At 44.3% G+C, this 18195-nt stretch overlaps 1 protein-coding gene across 7 annotated transcripts in view; it reads right to left on the bottom strand.

Annotated features, from left to right (window-relative positions):
• The window catches only part of Mapk9 (mitogen-activated protein kinase 9), a 45803-nt gene that overhangs the window by 3488 nt on the left and 24120 nt on the right, over positions 1-18195 (bottom strand). For 4 of the 7 annotated variants that reach the window (XM_028855036.2, XM_028855031.2, XM_028855033.2 and 1 more), the window contains 6 exons: positions 10803-10968; positions 9335-9406; positions 4238-4420; positions 2568-2692; positions 1483-1546; positions 599-667 (listed from right to left, as the gene is read on the bottom strand). In XM_028855036.2, coding sequence (XP_028710869.1) covers positions 599-667; positions 1483-1546; positions 2568-2692; positions 4238-4420; positions 9335-9406; positions 10803-10968 — 679 coding nt within the window. Of the gene's footprint in view, positions 1-598; positions 668-1482; positions 1547-2567; positions 2693-4237; positions 4421-9334; positions 9407-9752; positions 9825-10802; positions 10969-18195 lie in introns of all 7 variants that reach the window. The other 3 variants (XM_028855037.2, XM_028855032.2, XM_028855035.2) reach the window with 1 other exon arrangement.

Raw genomic sequence — 18195 nt, 5'->3', positions numbered from 1 at the left:
TACCACTGGAGGCTTAAGCCTGAGTGGGATTTAAATGTCATGGGACATTTCATTTACAACAGACATACCATGTCTACAGGAAAAAAGCATCATGATTCAAATAAATCTTTTGTGATAAAAATGCTTTCTGAAATATATACCCAAAAAAAAGGTCAGTGCTTGCCATGAATTTTATTTTTTATTTTTGTTTAATAAGTTTAAAAACTGTTTTTTTTTTTAATTTCAAAGATAAATAAAGCTATCCTATTTCCTACTACCCATGTGTTAGTGTGGCCTGAACAAAAATAAAACTTGCAGGATCTTAGGTCTGCACAAACGCCCTCCTTTTTCTGAACTGGACGGGATCAATGCAAAGAGGGCCACATATTTTAAAGTCTGCAAATCCAGTCTCTTTCTCTCTAAACAGCAGACAGCATGTGCTGCGAGTCCCAACGGAAATGTTTCAAAGGCAGTCAGTTATGGCCTGCCTCCTCAACAAAGTGACTGCATCAGGGGCTGTGTCACACTACGGTGGCCCAAGTGGCATTAACACATCGTTGCCGTTTATAAACATGGAGTAGACAAAACATTAGCCAACAAAAGCAAAGCAATCACCAACCTGAAGGCTGGTCCTTTACACCATTCTTGCTTCTTTCTTCCCAGTCCATCACTTCTTTGTAAATTAGTTCTTCAAAGAGAAACAGAAGTTACGATGCTGTGCTTCCCCTGTACTTGAACTCTGCCTCTACACCGCTGGAGCCATCCTGGGACACCAGGATTCCTCAACTTCCTTTGGCTACCACGTAAGTTATTAGGGGGTTACATCAGCATACCGCAAGCATACACTGTGAGCATTGCCATGATGAGTATGTACATGTGTGGGTCACTGGCATGCCAGTCTGGAAAGGCCCTGATCAATGTTGGCCTGTACTGACTGTGGCCTTAGTTCCTAATGACACTGCTTCTGGATGAAAACTCTGAAGTCTGGTTTCTTTGTTAACCAGCTTAGTTCACTGAGGCTGTGGGGCTCATCTTAAAGTGCTAGTGATATCTTCTTGCCTTTTTTGGCAATTTCCTTCAAACTAGATTTAAAACATAAAACTATATGCCTTAATAGACAAAGACATGTCCCTCAGCTGGGCTCCCACACACCTGCTTAGACAGGCATCTCTGTAGGAAGTATAGCCTGTCCATTGGGTTCGCTCCATGAACTCCCATGCTATCAAGATGAAGCTAACACACTTACTGACTTCACAGCCACACGTCAGTATGTGATCATGGAAAGTCCTTGTGTTTCACCTGAAACAAACTAAGATATCACACATGTTCTACTCTAACACTGCTAGAGTCACACTCTTCCTCAGCTGGGAAGTGGAGAGAGAAGACATTGGGGCTTCTGGGTCTCAAGGTCCTTCCCAAGAGGCTAGTATCAAATTTAAGTAAAAGCAGGTTCTGTAGGACTATGAGAATGCCATAAGTAAGGGTCAAAATACGCTGCTTTACCTTTCCACTCTTCAATTGCATGCTCTCTTTCTTCCAACTGCGCATCATAAATTTGAGGTGGTGGCTGAAAATTAAATGACATGTCAGGTCAATAGCTCAAAACTGATGGGGCATGATGGACAGATAACACTACTTAGAATGTTTTAATATGTAGATATTAATGTACTTAATATGTAGATAACATCTACTTATAACATGGATTTAGCTTAATTAACATGTGAAATTTTTCTTGTAAGCATAATATATTTTATCAGTTTAGTTAACCAAAGGCAAGCTATAAATAATAAACCTCAATAATCATATGACCTCAAAATGCTCTGCAAACATAGCCCAAAGGAAATTACAAAATTAATAACCATAGGCAGCTTGAGGTTCCCCGGGACAAGGCTGTGTGGGAGCAGAGTGAGGTGTGGTACTTTCTCAGAACACACTTTAGTTTACAATTCTTTTTGACAGGACACCCATGCCCAAGCCACAGCTCACAACTGTGGAATGGAACATTCCACAACTGGCTGTTTATAAATCCAGCAGTGAAATCTACACCCAGGACACAGCAGTGTGTTCCACAGCTGGCATGAAGTAAATGCCCCGCAGTGTTATTATTTTACTCATAGCTAAAGCTCATTCACACAAGTGAGGCCGTGAAAATCAGATGGGAGGAAGAGGTGCCTCGATGCAGCGGGGAGGCGTGAGCTAGTGCGTCACTTGGGAAGCACTCAGCCTCTCTGATTTGAAGGTCTGAATAAGATATACACAAAGCCCATTGCCTAGTACCAGGCCTGAAGCAGACGTCTCATGCGTTATTATCGCATGTCAGCTTTGCAGAGGCCATCTAGACCTCCACGACACACTCCGGTGCACTCCTGAGTGCTCAAACTCTGTAGCCACAGCCCCAGCAAGTGCCCCGGGTACCGACCTAGCCTTCAGATAGTACTTCTTCTATTCCTGAAGTGAGGGCCCTAAAATCAACAACCGCTATCCTCGTGTAGCCATTTTGGACTAACAGAGAGAAAATCCAAAGACAGTGGGCCCTGGCTATAAAAGTAAGCCCTCTACATAGACATCTTGTCCAGACAGACACTTACCGCTTCTGCTTCAGCGGGGTCATACCAAACAGTAATATACGGGTGACGCAAGGCTTCGTCCACAGAGATCCGCTTGTCAGGATCGATCACTAACATTTTCGATAACAGATCTCTGGCTTGACTTGCTAGGGTGCAAACAAATGACGTACTTACATTGCTACCATGGAAAAGAGGAAACCACACAATAAAGAACCAACTGTGAGAGTGGAGGGTACAGAGATACGCTGACTGCAGGAAATGTTTAAGGGGTTCCAGATCAACACAGCTCACAACCTTTAAAAAGTCCAACGGCCACTGTTAAAGACCAGGCTTTGAGTGTGTGAGATGAAGGCACTGGGGGGGCAGCCTCAGAGCAGGGTCCAGATGACCTGAAGCTACGAGGTCACAGCAGAGAAGATGGCAAGCACCTCTCAGGGTGGCACTGCCAGGGGTGTGGACATGGAGTGCCAAGAGGCTTCTTCTTTTGTGTCGCAGTAGAACAATGTAAAAACCTTCACAGTACCCAGTCCCAGAGCACAGCTTGCTTCACAGGTTTCTCTGCTTTGCCTAACTGTATTTTTTGTTTTTTTTTTTTTTTTTTTTGTTTGTTTTTTTGACACAGGGTTTCTCTGTGTAGCTTTGAGCCTTTCCTGGAACTCGCTTTGGAGACCAGGCTGGCCTCGAACTCACAGAGATCCGCCTGCCTCTGCCTCCCGAGTGCTGGGATTAAAGGCGTGCGCCACCACCGCCCGGCTGCTTTGCCTAACTGTACACAATGCTGACAGCATACACTTTTTGTTTTCAATCTAGAGGTTAGTAGCTAGGAAAAAAAACAAGCTCAATTTAATTAAGCAGAAGGCTCAATGAGGTCTCAGCAATGAAAAGTTCACAACATACACAGCCAAGGAAAGACTGGGGCTTTCTGACCAAGGTGCTGCTCACCCTGGGGTAGAGGAAAGCAAAATCCTTGTTTTTTCTCAGGTGAGCACATACTAGGAAGGGCACAGAAGGGTGGGGAGGGCCTTTCCCACTGAACCACACTCAACAGTTTCTGTCTAGAATCCTTCCTGAAGTGTTCTTTATATTTGAAAATGTTTGAATTCGGACCACTGACATCACAATGAGGGGTGTGTGTGTGTGTGTGTGTGTGTGTGTGTGTGTGTGTGTGTGTGCACATGCGCCCACATGAACGTTTTGAGTGTGTGGGTACCATGTACTCTGAGGCTAGAGGAGGAGTCAGGTGACTTTCTCTATTGCTCTCCCCTTCATTCTTTAGGACAGGGTCTCTCACTGAACTGGAACTCAGATGCAGCCAGACCGACTGGTCAGCGAGCCCCCAGGATCTAGCTGTGTCAACCCCAGGGCGTGGGGTGTTGCAGGCCCATACAGCCACGCCTGTGCTTTCTGTGTGACACTGGAGACACAAACTCAAGTCCTCATACTTGCAGCCATCTTCTCACCACAACCTCAGGGCTGTCCAGAATGGTCTGGACATTTTAATTTTGGCCAGATTTTTTGACCCTGTTTTAGCAAGGTCAAGACTCTTGGCCTTTTAAGTTTTCACTCTGTGGTACCTTTGGATGTCAGTAAGAGACTCTATTTCAGGGTTTCAGTTCCGGTCCTTCCTAACATACATGGGTTTTACAGTTCAAACATTAGAGAAACAAGTGTAGCATAAAAGAATGCCTTACTTTTTATTTTGTCTCGTTCCGATTCTGATGGAAATATCCAATCTGGAAAGAGCTCTTCAAATTTGATTCCAGGGTACTTTGGCCTGTTTTCCACATAATTCCTCACGGTTGGCTGAAGTTTCTTCATGAACTCTGCGGATGGTGTTCCTAGCTGTTCAATAACTTTATTCCACTGATCAATATCTAAGGATTCTCTTGAGGAAAATACAGCTGAAATGCTTCACAGTCATAATACATACAATACCATCATGCAAAGGAAAATTATATTTATACGGACAAGTAAGTAACTAGGCCACCCCACAGGATCAGCAAAAACATTTTGGAATAATATTTAAATAAGGTTTGGGTTTCTAAATTACTTAACAAAAATTCTTATTCTCTGCATCTTAAAAACTATGATCATGGTTCATTAAATCAACATAATCTATGTTTTTTCTGTTATAATTCAAAATAAAATTATGACAAAAATGATTTAACCTATGATATGATTAAACATGAAATAAATAAATATTACATAAGCAAACTGAAATCAATTTTCATACTAAAGCTACCACAGACTCACAGGTCTCTGAAGGAGAGAAGAGCTCGAGAGACCATGTGACCTCTCTCATGGCTGGGCAGCAGAACCTGTGAGACAGGCTGACCAAGAGAAGCATGGAGAGGAAGGGGCAGGGTCCAGGCTCTGGCCTTCCCCACAGACCACATTCCCTCCTGAAACTGCCTTGGACAATGGTGCTTTCAGAGACCGTTCTGTGTGATTGGCACGGCCCATGCCGTCAGCATCTAGTGATGTGCTGTTCCCTCCTTTCGCCGTACATGACCTGGGTGTCAGTCAGTGTGTACTGCCCTCTCAAGGTGACACCAGCTTTGCCTAGCTCTCAGGTGTTCATCAGACTGAGGGTGGCGGGGACAATGTCTGTGCAAAGTGACACTGAAGCTGTAAACAGTCACAGGAGACAATGCAAGCTAAGAAATCACATAAGCAGGAGCTTGGAAAGTGACAGGCTTTCTCAGAATATGCATTCACACCACTGAACATCGCCTAGGGCCAGCCACACACACCCAGGGTGCTCATTTGGAGGACCTACGCAGGAAATGGGTTCAGAGGGTGAGATCCTGAGTGCTCTCCTTCTCTTCTCCTTTCATACACTTTGATGAACTGGGATTATGCACACATTTTTATTTAGTTGCTTAGCCAGAACAGGGACCTGGCTCATATTATCCCTCTTTCCGTACACTTTTAACACCTCTTCCTTATACTCATTCCTCACCGTGAAGACTAATCCTAAGAGCAATGTGATGCCCCCACCCCCATATCTCTGTGCCACTTACCACTGGGAACCATCTGGGCTTCTGGCTAAAAGCCAAGCCCACCTACCTTCCCTCTCACCTACTGAAGGATGAGGGTCTCTTATTCTTATTTCCTGCTGCTCCACCCCCAACCTGATCTCTACTGGAACCTTCTGTCATCATGCAGACATGATGCTCTCTTACACGATGCTCTCTTCCATGTTAACAACAACCACTTTCCTCTGACACCCTAGCCTGTTGACTGATTCCTGTATCTATTTCTTCTCTCCTTATCCTCTCCTAAACATACTCTCATCGGGATTCCCTCCCCAGTCATTTTGAAAACTGTTTCCATTAAGGTTGCCAGGGGCAACCACTAAATCCAATGGTCAGTTCTGAGTCCTTCCTCCTTTTCCTTAGTCCCTGATCCTTTGTTCATCTCGTCAATGCTTAGGACCAGCTCAAGGTTTCAGTGCTATCAACAGACCAATGATTTCCATATTCCTTTTTGTATTTCAGATCTTTGCCTTGAACTGCACACTTGATAGATTAGATACTCCGAATCCACAAAGTCATTTGAAGGTTACACGCTCAGAGCAGACTCCAGGGACAACCCATGGTCTGGCGTGAGCCCCCACCATCTCTTTCTGGGTGACTAACAGCCTCTGCAGTGTCTCCTCTTTTCCTAAGTTGGGCAGTGAGCCTTTTACACCCTCACTTGGATGAAGCAGCACCTAGAAACGGGTAGGCGCTCTCTCTCTCTCTCTCTCTCTCTCTCTCTCTATATATATATATATATATATATATATATATATATATATATGTGCTACGGGGCCGTTTTGATAGACGGCAGGAAGATGGCATGGGGTGGGAGTCGGGTTTACCTGGGAAAGCACGGTGGGCCTTTTAGGTGGCTAGAACACAGGTCTTTCATTTAAAAAAATAGGAAGCCATGGCCCAGAGAGGCCTGAGTTTCTCCAGGAGGCACAGCTGCCATGGAGCCGTCTGAACCTGGGCTCCAGGTAGCCAGGCTGAAGCGTTTTCCTTCTCAGAAGCCACAGTGAGGACAGCAGCTACTTTTTTGCTGAGATCACAGGCAAACCTCTAGAGAACCTCAACTGGGTTTCTGGAGCCTTCTTATATCACCCAAATTTTCAGTCTAATCTTTGAAAAAGTGAGCAAAACTTTCTTTAGAAAATGATGTTAATTTCTGTGTGACTTTAAAGCACTTTAGGTGACCTTATATATAAAACATCAACTATTGTAACATGTTAATACATGAAGTATTTTAAAATATAATTTAAAATTATTAAAGTGTACCCAAAAGTACATATATTTTTTCATTTATTTTTGCTTTTTGGAAAAATTCTTTTTTTGTTTTTTGTTTTGTAGAGACAGGGTTTCTATGTGTAGCCTCGGCTGTCCTGGATCTCATTTTGTAGACCAGGCTGGCCTTGAACTCAGAGATCCACCTGCCTCTGACTCCCAAGTGCTGGGATTAAAGGCATGCACCACCACTACCCAGCAGGAAAAGTAATTCTTAATGGAAAAAAAAAAGGTAGAAAACAAATAAGAACTGGCACAAATTTAATCTTAACTGCCATTTGCAGCCCATCATAGTAACCACCCATCACAAGTCCACATAGTGTTTCTAAGTCATTGGCTTCAGAACACCTCAACTTTTCCTTAGTTGATTTTACTTCCAAAATAAAGGCTTATTTATAACTTGGAACAGATAAATCCAAGGTAAAGTTATGGAAAAAATGCCAGGGAAATTATTAGAGCAAAATAAAATGCTATATTTAATTTTGCATATTTTATAACCTATGAGGAAAATGTAAAGAATGATAAATACAAAATGAGTGGAATAAAAGATTTCACTCTAAGCTCATGTTGCGAGGAATTCATTCATATTTTAAGAAAGTGCTTTTCCACATCACCAGTGAGGCTACCTGGAAAACGGGACCCCAAGAAAGACATGGAAAAATGGATGAGATCTACATGAATAGCCTGGACATGAGTGGGAGCAATGAAGGCGAGGGTCGAGGGAAAGAGAGCGGGAGATCCTAGCTGGATCAAGAAAAGAGAGGGAGAACAAGGAATAGGAGACCATGGTAAACGAAGACCACATGAGAAAAGGAAGAAACAAAGAGCTAAAGAGGCCCACAGAAATCCACAAAGATACCCCCACAAAAGACTGCTGGCAATGGTCGAGAGACAGCCGGGACTGACCTACTCTGGTGATGGGATGGCCAAACACCCTAATAGTTGTGCCATAAACCCATCCAAGGACTGAGGAATCTGGATGCAGACATCCACGGTTAGGCCCCTGGTGGAGCGCTGGGAGTCTAATTAGTGAGAAAGAAAAGGGTTTATATGAGCGAGAATTGTTGAAACAAGGTTGGATAAAGCACAGGCACAAATAACCAAATGAATGGAAACACATGAACTATGAACCAAAGGCTGAGGGGCCCCAACTGGATCAGGCCCTCTGAATAGGTGAGACAGTCGATTGGCTTGATCTGTTTGGGAGGCATCTAGGCAGTGGTACCAGGTCCTGGGCTCGTTGCATGAGTTAGCTGTTTGAAACCTGGGACTTATGCAGGGACGCTTGGCTCAATCTGGGAGGAGGGGACTGGACCTGCCTGGACTGAGTCTATCAGGTCGATCCCAGTCCTTGGGGGAGACCTTGATCTGGAGGAGGTGGGAATGCGGGGTGGGCTGGGGGGAAGGGGAGGGGGCAGGAAGGGAGAGAACAAGGGAATCTGTGGCTATTATGTAGAACTAAATAGTATTGTAAAATAAATAAAAAAAATACTAGAGAAAAAAAAGAATATGGAATAAAATGTATGACCTGTGCTGGGAAGCAAAAAAAAAAAAAAAAAAAGAAAGTGTTTTTCACGAGATTATAAAAAGTAGAGCACTCTTTGTGACGTACACTCACTCCAAACCCTGACTGCAGAGCCTGTTCCCTTGACCTATGGGTCTGCTACCAGACAGCGGTCACTACAAGCTTTCACAGCACAAACAAAATCAAAGAGCCATGAAGATCTATGGGTTAGAACACAGATGGGAAGCACACATGAAGAAGCATGTTAGTGCACAGAATGCGGAAGATGGAGAATGCACAAAGGGAGAGACTGTGCTGTGCTGTCTGCCCCCTTTACCCTCCATGCTGACAGGACTTGCTGACCACGCACGAGTCATCTTTTGGGTTTAAATTCACCTTCCCCAGTGCCACAGATACCCCTCTGCCTGGAGTCTTTAGAAATGTCTATGAAATGTCAACAAAGCAACAAACGAGAAAGTGTAATGTACCGATCCTGACACAATTTTCATCTAACTGTTTCAGTTGAGTCTGCTGCAGCCCTGACATCATACCAGTTACTAACAAAATCATATATGACTTAAATCACACATGCATGATAGCCTATTAAATTTAGACTGCACCTTTCCCAGTTAATTAATGGAATGAACTATTTTATAAAATAGTATTTCCACTTAAATATCAGAATATATTGACCAAAGAGAAATACTTTCACACATCCAGCTGTGTCTGATAAAAGAGCTAATATGACTGGTTTAGCTTAACTCTAAGCCTTATAAAACTGTCACAGGTATTTGAGTAAAAAGAAATGCAAAACTGAACCACTTGATCTGTGACACTAATTTAGCAAGTGTAACGAAGACCCCTGAGTACACAGTCTGCATCCCCACAGTTCCTTCTGAGAGTTCAGTAAGTAGGCGCAACCATGCTGCCCTTGGCATGGAAATCATGGCCAAGGTCAAGGTCCTGGGGAAGGATACGGTCAGTGCCTTGGAATATCACACAACCTTTCACCAGCTCTCCCATGATGCAACCCACTGACCAGATATCAACTGAAAATAAAATGAAATGATAAAATTATGAAGTGTCATGAACAAAACAAAAGTGAGAGAAAAAGAACTCTAACAGTGTACTAGACACACAACTGTGGGCGAACTTCTCACACAGCACCATGACTGCTGACCTCTACTTTAGTCTCGGGTTTGCAGCAATCTGTGGTTTAGTGCCAGAGTCCAATACTCTACAGCCTCAAAACAAAACAAAAGAAAACAAAAAGGAACACACAAACAAAAAACCAGACACGGGAAGTGCCAACGAACACGAAATTCTCAGGGCCACTCCCCCAGCCCCACCCCAGCCTCCAAGGCCAAGTGCTGGGTCTCTCCCTGTGAAGGATACAGTCTCTTCCTGGGAACAGGACTTTATGGAGGACCATTTCTGCCATGATGCACCCGACAGACCAGATGTCCACTACCAAATATCAGGTGATTAAAAAACAGCCAGAGAGCCTTGCATCTCTGTTTCTAAACCACCTCCCAAACAAGGGCAGCCCCAGTAAACACTCATCAGGTGAACTTCTGTAAAATCCTAACCCTGAATGTGAGTGACCATTGTCTAAATTGCCACAGCAGAAAGGTGGCAGCCAATGAGGAAGGGCTGGACTCCGGGCAAGGCGTTGCTTGAGCATGGCTCTGTGGTGTCTGTCCTCTTGTGTGGGATCAAGCATGGGGCTTGGCTGAATCTTGTGCCTCGGCCAGGGAAGAGAGAGCTGAACACAGGCAGCTACTGGAGGGCATTGTGCCTCTCAGAGCAGGCCATAAAGCACCTATATAAACTCATAGTCAAACTCATCTCTAAAGACTTTAGCAAATTTCCATTGTTCTTTCCTTTTCTCTTATAAATAATCACAAATATTTGTACAGGGCTAAAGTTTAGCTTATATTTAGTTGACATTGCTAGAGCAAGTGAACTTTTGATGTCAAAAAACATCAGCTTTACGTGAAAGGAAACACAGTATTGTTCCATTCACGTCATGGTTAAAAAAACGAAGTAGTAAAACCAGTCTGCCGTGTTGGCGACCAAGGGACACAGGTCCCAGGGCTGTGGGTCACATGGGTGTGCCCACTGAAAGCTGCACACTCAGTCAGTACTGCACTCCTGTGAGCACACGGTACTCTGGTCCAAAGTGAAAGATTTTAAGTCCAGCATGGCAGCACACGCCTTTAACTCCAGCGTTCAGGAGGCAGAGGCAGGCAGAGTTCTATGACTTTGAGGACAGTCAGAGTTGGGGGGAAAAAGTAATTTGACAAATGGAAATACAAAATCAATGATTTCTTATCTGTGGATTACAGGCATTTACACACAGCACGGTGCTCAAACTGTATCTCACATGGTCCTCGAGGAAGCACTACTTTACTGTTGAATGCCTGTGGTCCTAACTACACTTACCATTCTCTTTGTAGCCCATGCCCAGGATGACTTCTGGAGCCCGATAATAGCGAGTCACCACATAGGGAGTCATCATAAAGTTGGTGCAGGCTGTCCGAGCCAGGCCAAAATCAAGAATCTTGAGAGTACAGTCTGATTTTACTACAATGTTGCTAGGCTTCAAATCCTAGAAAACAAATGGTTTAGCATATTAAATACACAATTTCATACGTTGGTACTTGGGCCAGCATCCTCCGCATCGAGGCTGCGTGAGCAAAGATGGCACAGCAGCACCGTTTCTAACGAAGACGAGCAAACACAGCACCGGAAACTACTGTGGCATGCTCTGTATGCTGTGAGTGCCGTTTCTAATGAAGACAGGCAAACACAGCACCAGAAACTACTGTGGGATGCTCTGTATGCTGTGAGTGTGTGTCGTTACTAATGAAGACAGGCAAACACAGCACCGGAAACTACTGTGGGATGCTCTGTATGCTGTGAGTGTGTGTCGTTACTAATGAAGACAGGCAAACACAGCACCGGAAACTACTGTGGCGTGTTCTGTATGCTGTGAGTATGTGCTGCTCTGACTGGTTGATAAATAAAATGCTGACTGGCCAGTAGCCCGGCAGGAAGTATAGGCAGGATAAACAGACAAGGAGATTCTAGGAACAGGAAGGCTGAGGCAGGGGATGCCAGCCTGCCATCAGGGAGCAGCATGTAATGGCACACAGGTAAAGCCATGGAACATGTGGCAACATATAGATTAACAGAAATGGGCTGAGTTTAAGTGTAAAAGCTAGTCAGTAGTGAGCCTGAGCTAATGGCCAAGCAGTTTTGATTAATATAAGCCTCTGTGTGTTTACTTTGGTCTAAGCGGCTGCGGACCGGGTGGGACACAGGAAAGAAAACCTTCAGCTACAGGAAACCACTCAACAGCGACAGCCTTCATCTGTCAAAGGAGACCTAGAGGATGGGGAACAGCCCCCCCCCCAAAAAGTAGTGACAAGAAGAGTGTTCCACGTTACTGCCATCTGCTGGACAACTGGGGTAATAAAAATACAGCTCTGGATAGCTGTCCAGACTCCTGGTGCTCTGTGCAAGGTGTCACTCCAGGATTGTGAGAGGCAACTGACGTCTGCCAAAGAAGTAAAGAGGTCACTGAGGTTTCTCAGCTCTCCCCAACACCCACAGACTCTCAAACTATCTAGTGACTTGAAAGACTAATTTTCAGTGCCAAGATGGCAGAATCAAGATAGTTCTACCTCTTCAAATCTCGAGGACCACCCAAAACACAGTAAACAAGAAACACAAGTAAAGATACAATGATAGGGGACCCTCAGGTCATGCTAGACCTGCAGAAGGCTGTGGAAATGGTTACTACAACATGGTAGCCATAGGAGTGGCTAACAGACCCAAAGCAAGCGAGAAGAGAAAGCTGTGTGTGTGTGTGTGTGTGTGTGTGTGTGTGTGTGTGTGTGTATCATCCTGGCTTAACCACCACTACTGCTTGTTCACTTCTTAGATACAGAACCACCAACTGAAGAGATGTCCTAGGAAGGAGGACCCTACACATCATGACAAGTGTCTACTGTCTGGATTTCTGTGGTCCTCGCTCATAGGTTAACAAAGCCATTCACAGTGGGAAAGGGGAATGAATGGAAACTTTGGGGGGATGACTGCATACAAGATCTGAGTGTATGCTGAGCTGGAAGATCCTAGGTATTACCATGCCTCCTCTATTTGGGGGAGTTTGGTGAAGGCCAGGTAGTAACTAGAGTCTGACCCAGATCCCCTCAGATGTTAGGGTAAAGGTGGAGAGTTAACACAGAGCTGGGAAAACTGCAAGAGAACATCACTATCCACCCCACAAAAGTGGGAATGGTTTCTCACCCTTTTTTGCAATCAGCAGAAAGAATGCATCTGCACAATAAACATGTCAGTCCCAAGGCCTTACTACTTTTAGCATCTATACTGAACCAGGACAGTAACTGCAACTTTAGGTAGTGGTCACAGCCATTCTCCAGGATTCATGGAGTGTCTTCAAGGACCGGAGAAGTGAATTAGACTGAGTCGTAAGAGGAGACCCCACCCCTGCATCCCTGAGATTTTGATGGTGGTACTAACATCTATATCTCTACACTCAAAGGGTCAGTGATTCTCTTGAGCTGTGTGCTAAGGAGGCAGCTTCAGGTTTCTATCTGGCTTTCTCCATCTTTGTAGTTCTTACCTCGCAGGCCAAGGAACCAAAGCACAGGTTACTTGTGATTAGAGGCAAAGATGGGCAGACATTTATATAAAGCTTCGCACATGACTGGGCAGGACTAAACACATTAAAAGGGAACTCAGAAGAGGGAAGTCAGTGCACTGAGTAATAAAATAATTAAGAATTTTTACACTCAGAGATGACAGAGCACACAGGCAACAAGAAAAAAACACTTTTGAAAGAACTTAAAGATTTTAAAAGAGGTGTGCTGACTAAAATGTTTCTGAGAAAGACTAAGTACCAAGAGGACTCTAAAGAAACATGCTTCCAGACCAAAGAGCCACGTGCTTGGCTCAATTAGTAAGAAAATGTCCATATCGAGGCATTATCTTAAAAGTTTCCAAAGATGAATAAGGACACTTACAAAGAAACAGTAAAGAGAGCATGAGAAAGTCCACTGTGGTGGGTACCACGTCCACGACTGCAGGGGGCTGATGTGTAACTAAGAACTCCACATCTCCCTACACTATTAACTGTGGGGCAGAACAAATCTGCAGCCTCAAAAATTTTCCCTCCTGCATACTTTGTGTACGTGTGAACATGTGTGAGAGCATGTGTGTGTGCACGTGCACACGTGTGTACACATGTCACGGCACATGTGGAAATAAGAGGTTAATTTGCAGGAGTCAGTTCTCCCCTCTACCATGTGTGGCTCGGGGACTGAACCTGGGTCATCAGACTTGATGGCAGGCACCTTTACCCACTGAGCCATCTTGATGGCTCACCACATACTATTTTAAGCAATTAACTGAAGACACAGACCAGCCAGAGAAGGGAGTAAACAGAGAGAAGGAGACAATGCGGATCAGGAAGTACGGAATCCAACATGGGAGGGGGGTGAAGGAAAGTGTCAGGGGAGATCAGGGTCACCCCTGCATGAGGTGTTTGGGCAGCAGCCCAGAAGGGAGCAAGCCTGGAGATCCAGCATTTACTGGATGTAAAGCGGTCCAAACGGCAGGGTCGTAAGAGTCATAAGAACACAGTCTCAGGCTGTGAGACGGCTCCGCTGGGAAAGTGCTTGCTGTGCAAGCATGAGGTCCTGAGTCTGAGCCACAGCACCATGTAAAAAGCTGGCTATGACAGTGCATTTGTAATTCCACACTGGGAAGGGAGAGGGAGCCAGATTTCTGGGGGATCATCCCAGGGAGTGACTCAAAAAACAAGATGGGCAGCTCCTGAGGAACCATACCTCAGGTTGACATCCGAGCCTACACACACACACACACACACACACACACACACACACACACACACACGAACACGAATAACACGAGGACACATATAACACATATAGTCCTAATCCCCCTTAAAACAAGCAAATGCACAACTCAGAGAACTAGAGGATAAGTATTAACTCCAGGAATAAAACATTGAAGGGGAAAGAAATATAACCAGAGTATTAATGTAAGGCTCAGTTGTGAAAAGATTTTATATGGTTCTGATGACATAAAATACAACACTGACTCTAACAGAGCCAGACTATAACTAAAGTGGGAGGGCAGGGAAGAGACAGTGCCAGTCACAGAGATGAGGGCTGGGTTTGTGGACGAGGAATACATCCACAGCTTATGTCCCAAACTGAAAAGGGCCAACGAGATCTAAACACACTGCCCTGAGACATGGAAATGTACACCCAAGTAATTCATTAAAAGAACTGAATATCGGGCTGGTGGCATAGCTCAGTGGTGGAACGCTTGCCTGGCATGCATAAGGCTCCAGTTCTATCCTGGCACCACTATTAAAAAAAAAAAAGCAAAATCCAAAACAAACAACAGTAACAACAAAACTAAATTCAAAGTTCGCTTCTAACAGGAGACAGGATTAGGAGCAAGGAGAAGAAGGAGTCCAGTTTTCATAAATGTTGTGCAACTATTCCATCCTTGATGGAAGTACAAATGCAAGCCGACCAATTTGTTCAGCAAGTCACACTGCTCTGTCAAGAGGATTCCGACTTTGGAAACTGTTAGTTAGTGACAGATGTGTACAGGCAGGCTGGCACGGGAGTAGGTGGACAGGGGAGCGAGCATCTGTGCAAAGCTGGAGGGAGGAGCAGCCGTCTCCAGGGGCTGTGGCCTGGTGGAGGTTTTCATTTTCCCACATTTTGCGAATTATCTAAAGTAAAAGTGGGAAGGATGAGGGATAAAACGTCACCTTTTGCCCTGCATCACTCTAAAAACTTCAAATAATTAAAAAATTTGTTTCTTGTGAAACCGTTTTTGTTTCTTCAAGACAGAGTCTTGCTACATGGCTTAAGCTATCCTTGAAATTATGACCGTCCTGTCTTAACATCCTGAGTTCTGGGATTACAGGTGTGTGACAAATCAATTTAACAGCAAAATTGAAGGTATGTGTCTTTGTGTGAGGTGCTGTTTAAAAGAAGGGGTCAGCACTGCTTACACTGGACAGTTGGCACGCTGAGGCTAACGTCATCCAGTTTAATGTACCTGTACATTTGAAACCAACTGTGGTTTCAGTGCTGGTTGGTTTCAGCGTTGGTGTATCAACGTACTAGCGATGATGTACCTGTGTGTTTGAAATGTCTTCTCAATGACAGCTCACACCTTTCCCAAGTAGACACAGATGTGAGTGTGTGAGGTAGAAGTGTAAGAGGGATCCAGAAGGAACTGGTAAGATATGGTGGAGGTGCAGGGTAGGGAACAAAGTGGTCACAGAACATTTTCTCAGGTTGTCATGGGTTCTAAATGCTTCGCTAAGCAAAACATACACTTCTTTGGACTCTGTCTCACCAGCTTGTAGGCAGGAGTGCTGTCCCAGGGCTAAAGGATCAAATATTCCATGAAAAGGCAAGTATGTGCCACAGTTTCATGAAGTCCCCAGGAACTGGGGGACATTCTTCCTGCCCTTACCTTTCTGGCTTTGAGGACAGAAACAAGTAAGGGAAAATATTTCCCCTTCAAAAATTAATACAGCTTGTGAATCTGGGAAATTATCACGAAGCATACATTTCATTAAAGATCTATTTAGAGGGCTGAGGACACAGCTTAGTAGTAAAGCACTGCCCCATTTGAACAGGATCACAGTTTCCATCCTCAGCATCACAGGAGAGGCAACATATTTAAGAGACATTAAGAACGCCTTCTGGAAGGCAGGTGGGTGGAGAGATGGCTCAGTGATTAAGAGCAGTTAGTGCTCTTCCAAAGGACCATGTTTTGGTACCTGACACATGGCAGCTCATAACTATCTGTAACTCTAGTTCCAGGGGATCTGATGATGCCTTTTCCTGGCCTCCATGCATGCATGTGGTACACCTACATAAATGCAGACAAAATATCCATACACATAAAAAAATGAGTATCTTTTTTTAAAAATGCCTTCTGTATGAGGGAAGAAAACAGCATTGTACTTTATAAGCATCATATTGTTGGTGGAAAATTCAGTATCTTAAATAAAACTAAACTTCAGTTATTTAGAGGAGTTTTCTAGAAATAGAACAATCCATTGGAAATTTTTTAGTTACTATTTTAAAAGTGAACTTTGCCATCATACTGTCTATCACTTGAAATGACCACTTGGTGGCAGCAAAGGCTACACTTTGAGTAACAACTTGGTTGTGGGAGTGCACAAGGGTATGAAACACTGAAACCCAACACAGGCCTTTGGACACAGTCTGCAGGGAGGATCAGGTCTCTGCTTCCGGGGTGGAAGGGCAGGGATGGGGGTACACCCTGGGAAGCTTCCATTCAGTGGCTTGTGCTAGACCCAGCAAACCTAACTGATCAGAAAGAACGCTGCCCAGTGCTGTTTCAACAGGCTTCATTGTCTGTATCTCATGGTGGTTTCCCTGCAGAAGGGGACTTCTCACTGTTGGGGCAAAGAGTCTAGAGACAGTCTAGGCAAAATCAGCATAAAAGCAATTCAGAGAATGCTGTGATATTCCCAGTAAAACCAGTTCTGATCTCTGCTCCTTGTCTCCTGTAACATGCTGAGTATTTTTTAAATTATTTTTAGTGATACATGCATTTGGGGAGTTTGTACACGTGTGTGCAGGTTCCCCTGGAGGCCAGAAGTGGGCGTCAAATCCTCTGGAGCAGGCAGGTGTTAACTCTCTGACCTGGGTTCTGGGAACCAAACTCAGGTCCTCTGGAAGAGCAGCAAGACCTCTCAACCTCTGAGCCAGGTCTCCAGTCCCAGGTATTTTAAAAACTATCATGATTGTCTGTTTATTCAGCAGTACACATTTTAAAAAACCAAAAGCTTATCAAAGCAGTTCGGAGCATCAACCACACTTTCTCTCTGGCCTTCATTTTCAAGTCTTGACAGTGACAGCACCATTATGTTCTTTGGCCACTGGCATTCTCCTGCCCTGAATCTAACAAGACTCAGAGTCATTGGTATTTTGGAGTCTTTTCCTATTCTTGCACTTTTTCTCTAAGTTTAAAGTTAACACAAAGTGAAAAGTTGAAACAGAAAACCAAAACTGTGGCTCCCTATCTCTGTGTCTACAGTGGCTGAAGTACATGGGGCATGGGCAAAACAGAGCTGGTCTGCAGTGTTTTGAACAGTATGACTCCATAGCTTAACCTGGCTTTCCAAAGTATCAAATTTAAGGAAAAAAAAAAAAGAAGTTCTTGGTGATGGGGAGATGGACTGATGAGTAAGAGTGGTTTTACACAAGCATGGGACCAGAGTTCAAATCCCCAGTGCCCGTGTAAAAGGCTCGACGTGGTTATACACATAATGTAAACACAGTGCTGTGGGGCTGGGGAGAAGCGGAGCCAGGAGGATCACTGGGTTTGCTGGCCACCAGTCTCCCTCCAGGGAATAAGGCCAAGATTGAACATTTGATTGCTGGGGATGTCTTTCTGTATGCTGTGAATGTGTTGCTCTGATTGATTGATAAATAAAACGCTTATTGGCCAGTAGCCAGACAAGTATAGTATAGGCGGGATAAGCAGAGAGGAGAATTCTGGGGAAGTAGAAGACTGAGTCAAGAGACACTGCCAGACACCACCATGAGAAGCAAGATGTAAGGATACCGGTAAGCTACGAGCCATTGTGGCAAGGTATAGATTTATAGAAATGGGTTAATTTAAGATATAAAAATTAGATAGCAAGAAGCCTGCCATGGCCATACAGTTTATAAGCAATATAAGTCTCTGTGTGTTTACTTGGGTCTGAGCGGCTACA

The sequence above is a fragment of the Peromyscus leucopus genome, chromosome 8b, assembly GCF_004664715.2.
Source record: "Peromyscus leucopus breed LL Stock chromosome 8b, UCI_PerLeu_2.1, whole genome shotgun sequence".
Lineage (NCBI taxonomy): Eukaryota > Metazoa > Chordata > Mammalia > Rodentia > Cricetidae > Peromyscus > Peromyscus leucopus.
This window is presented reverse-complemented; position numbering and strand designations above follow the sequence as displayed.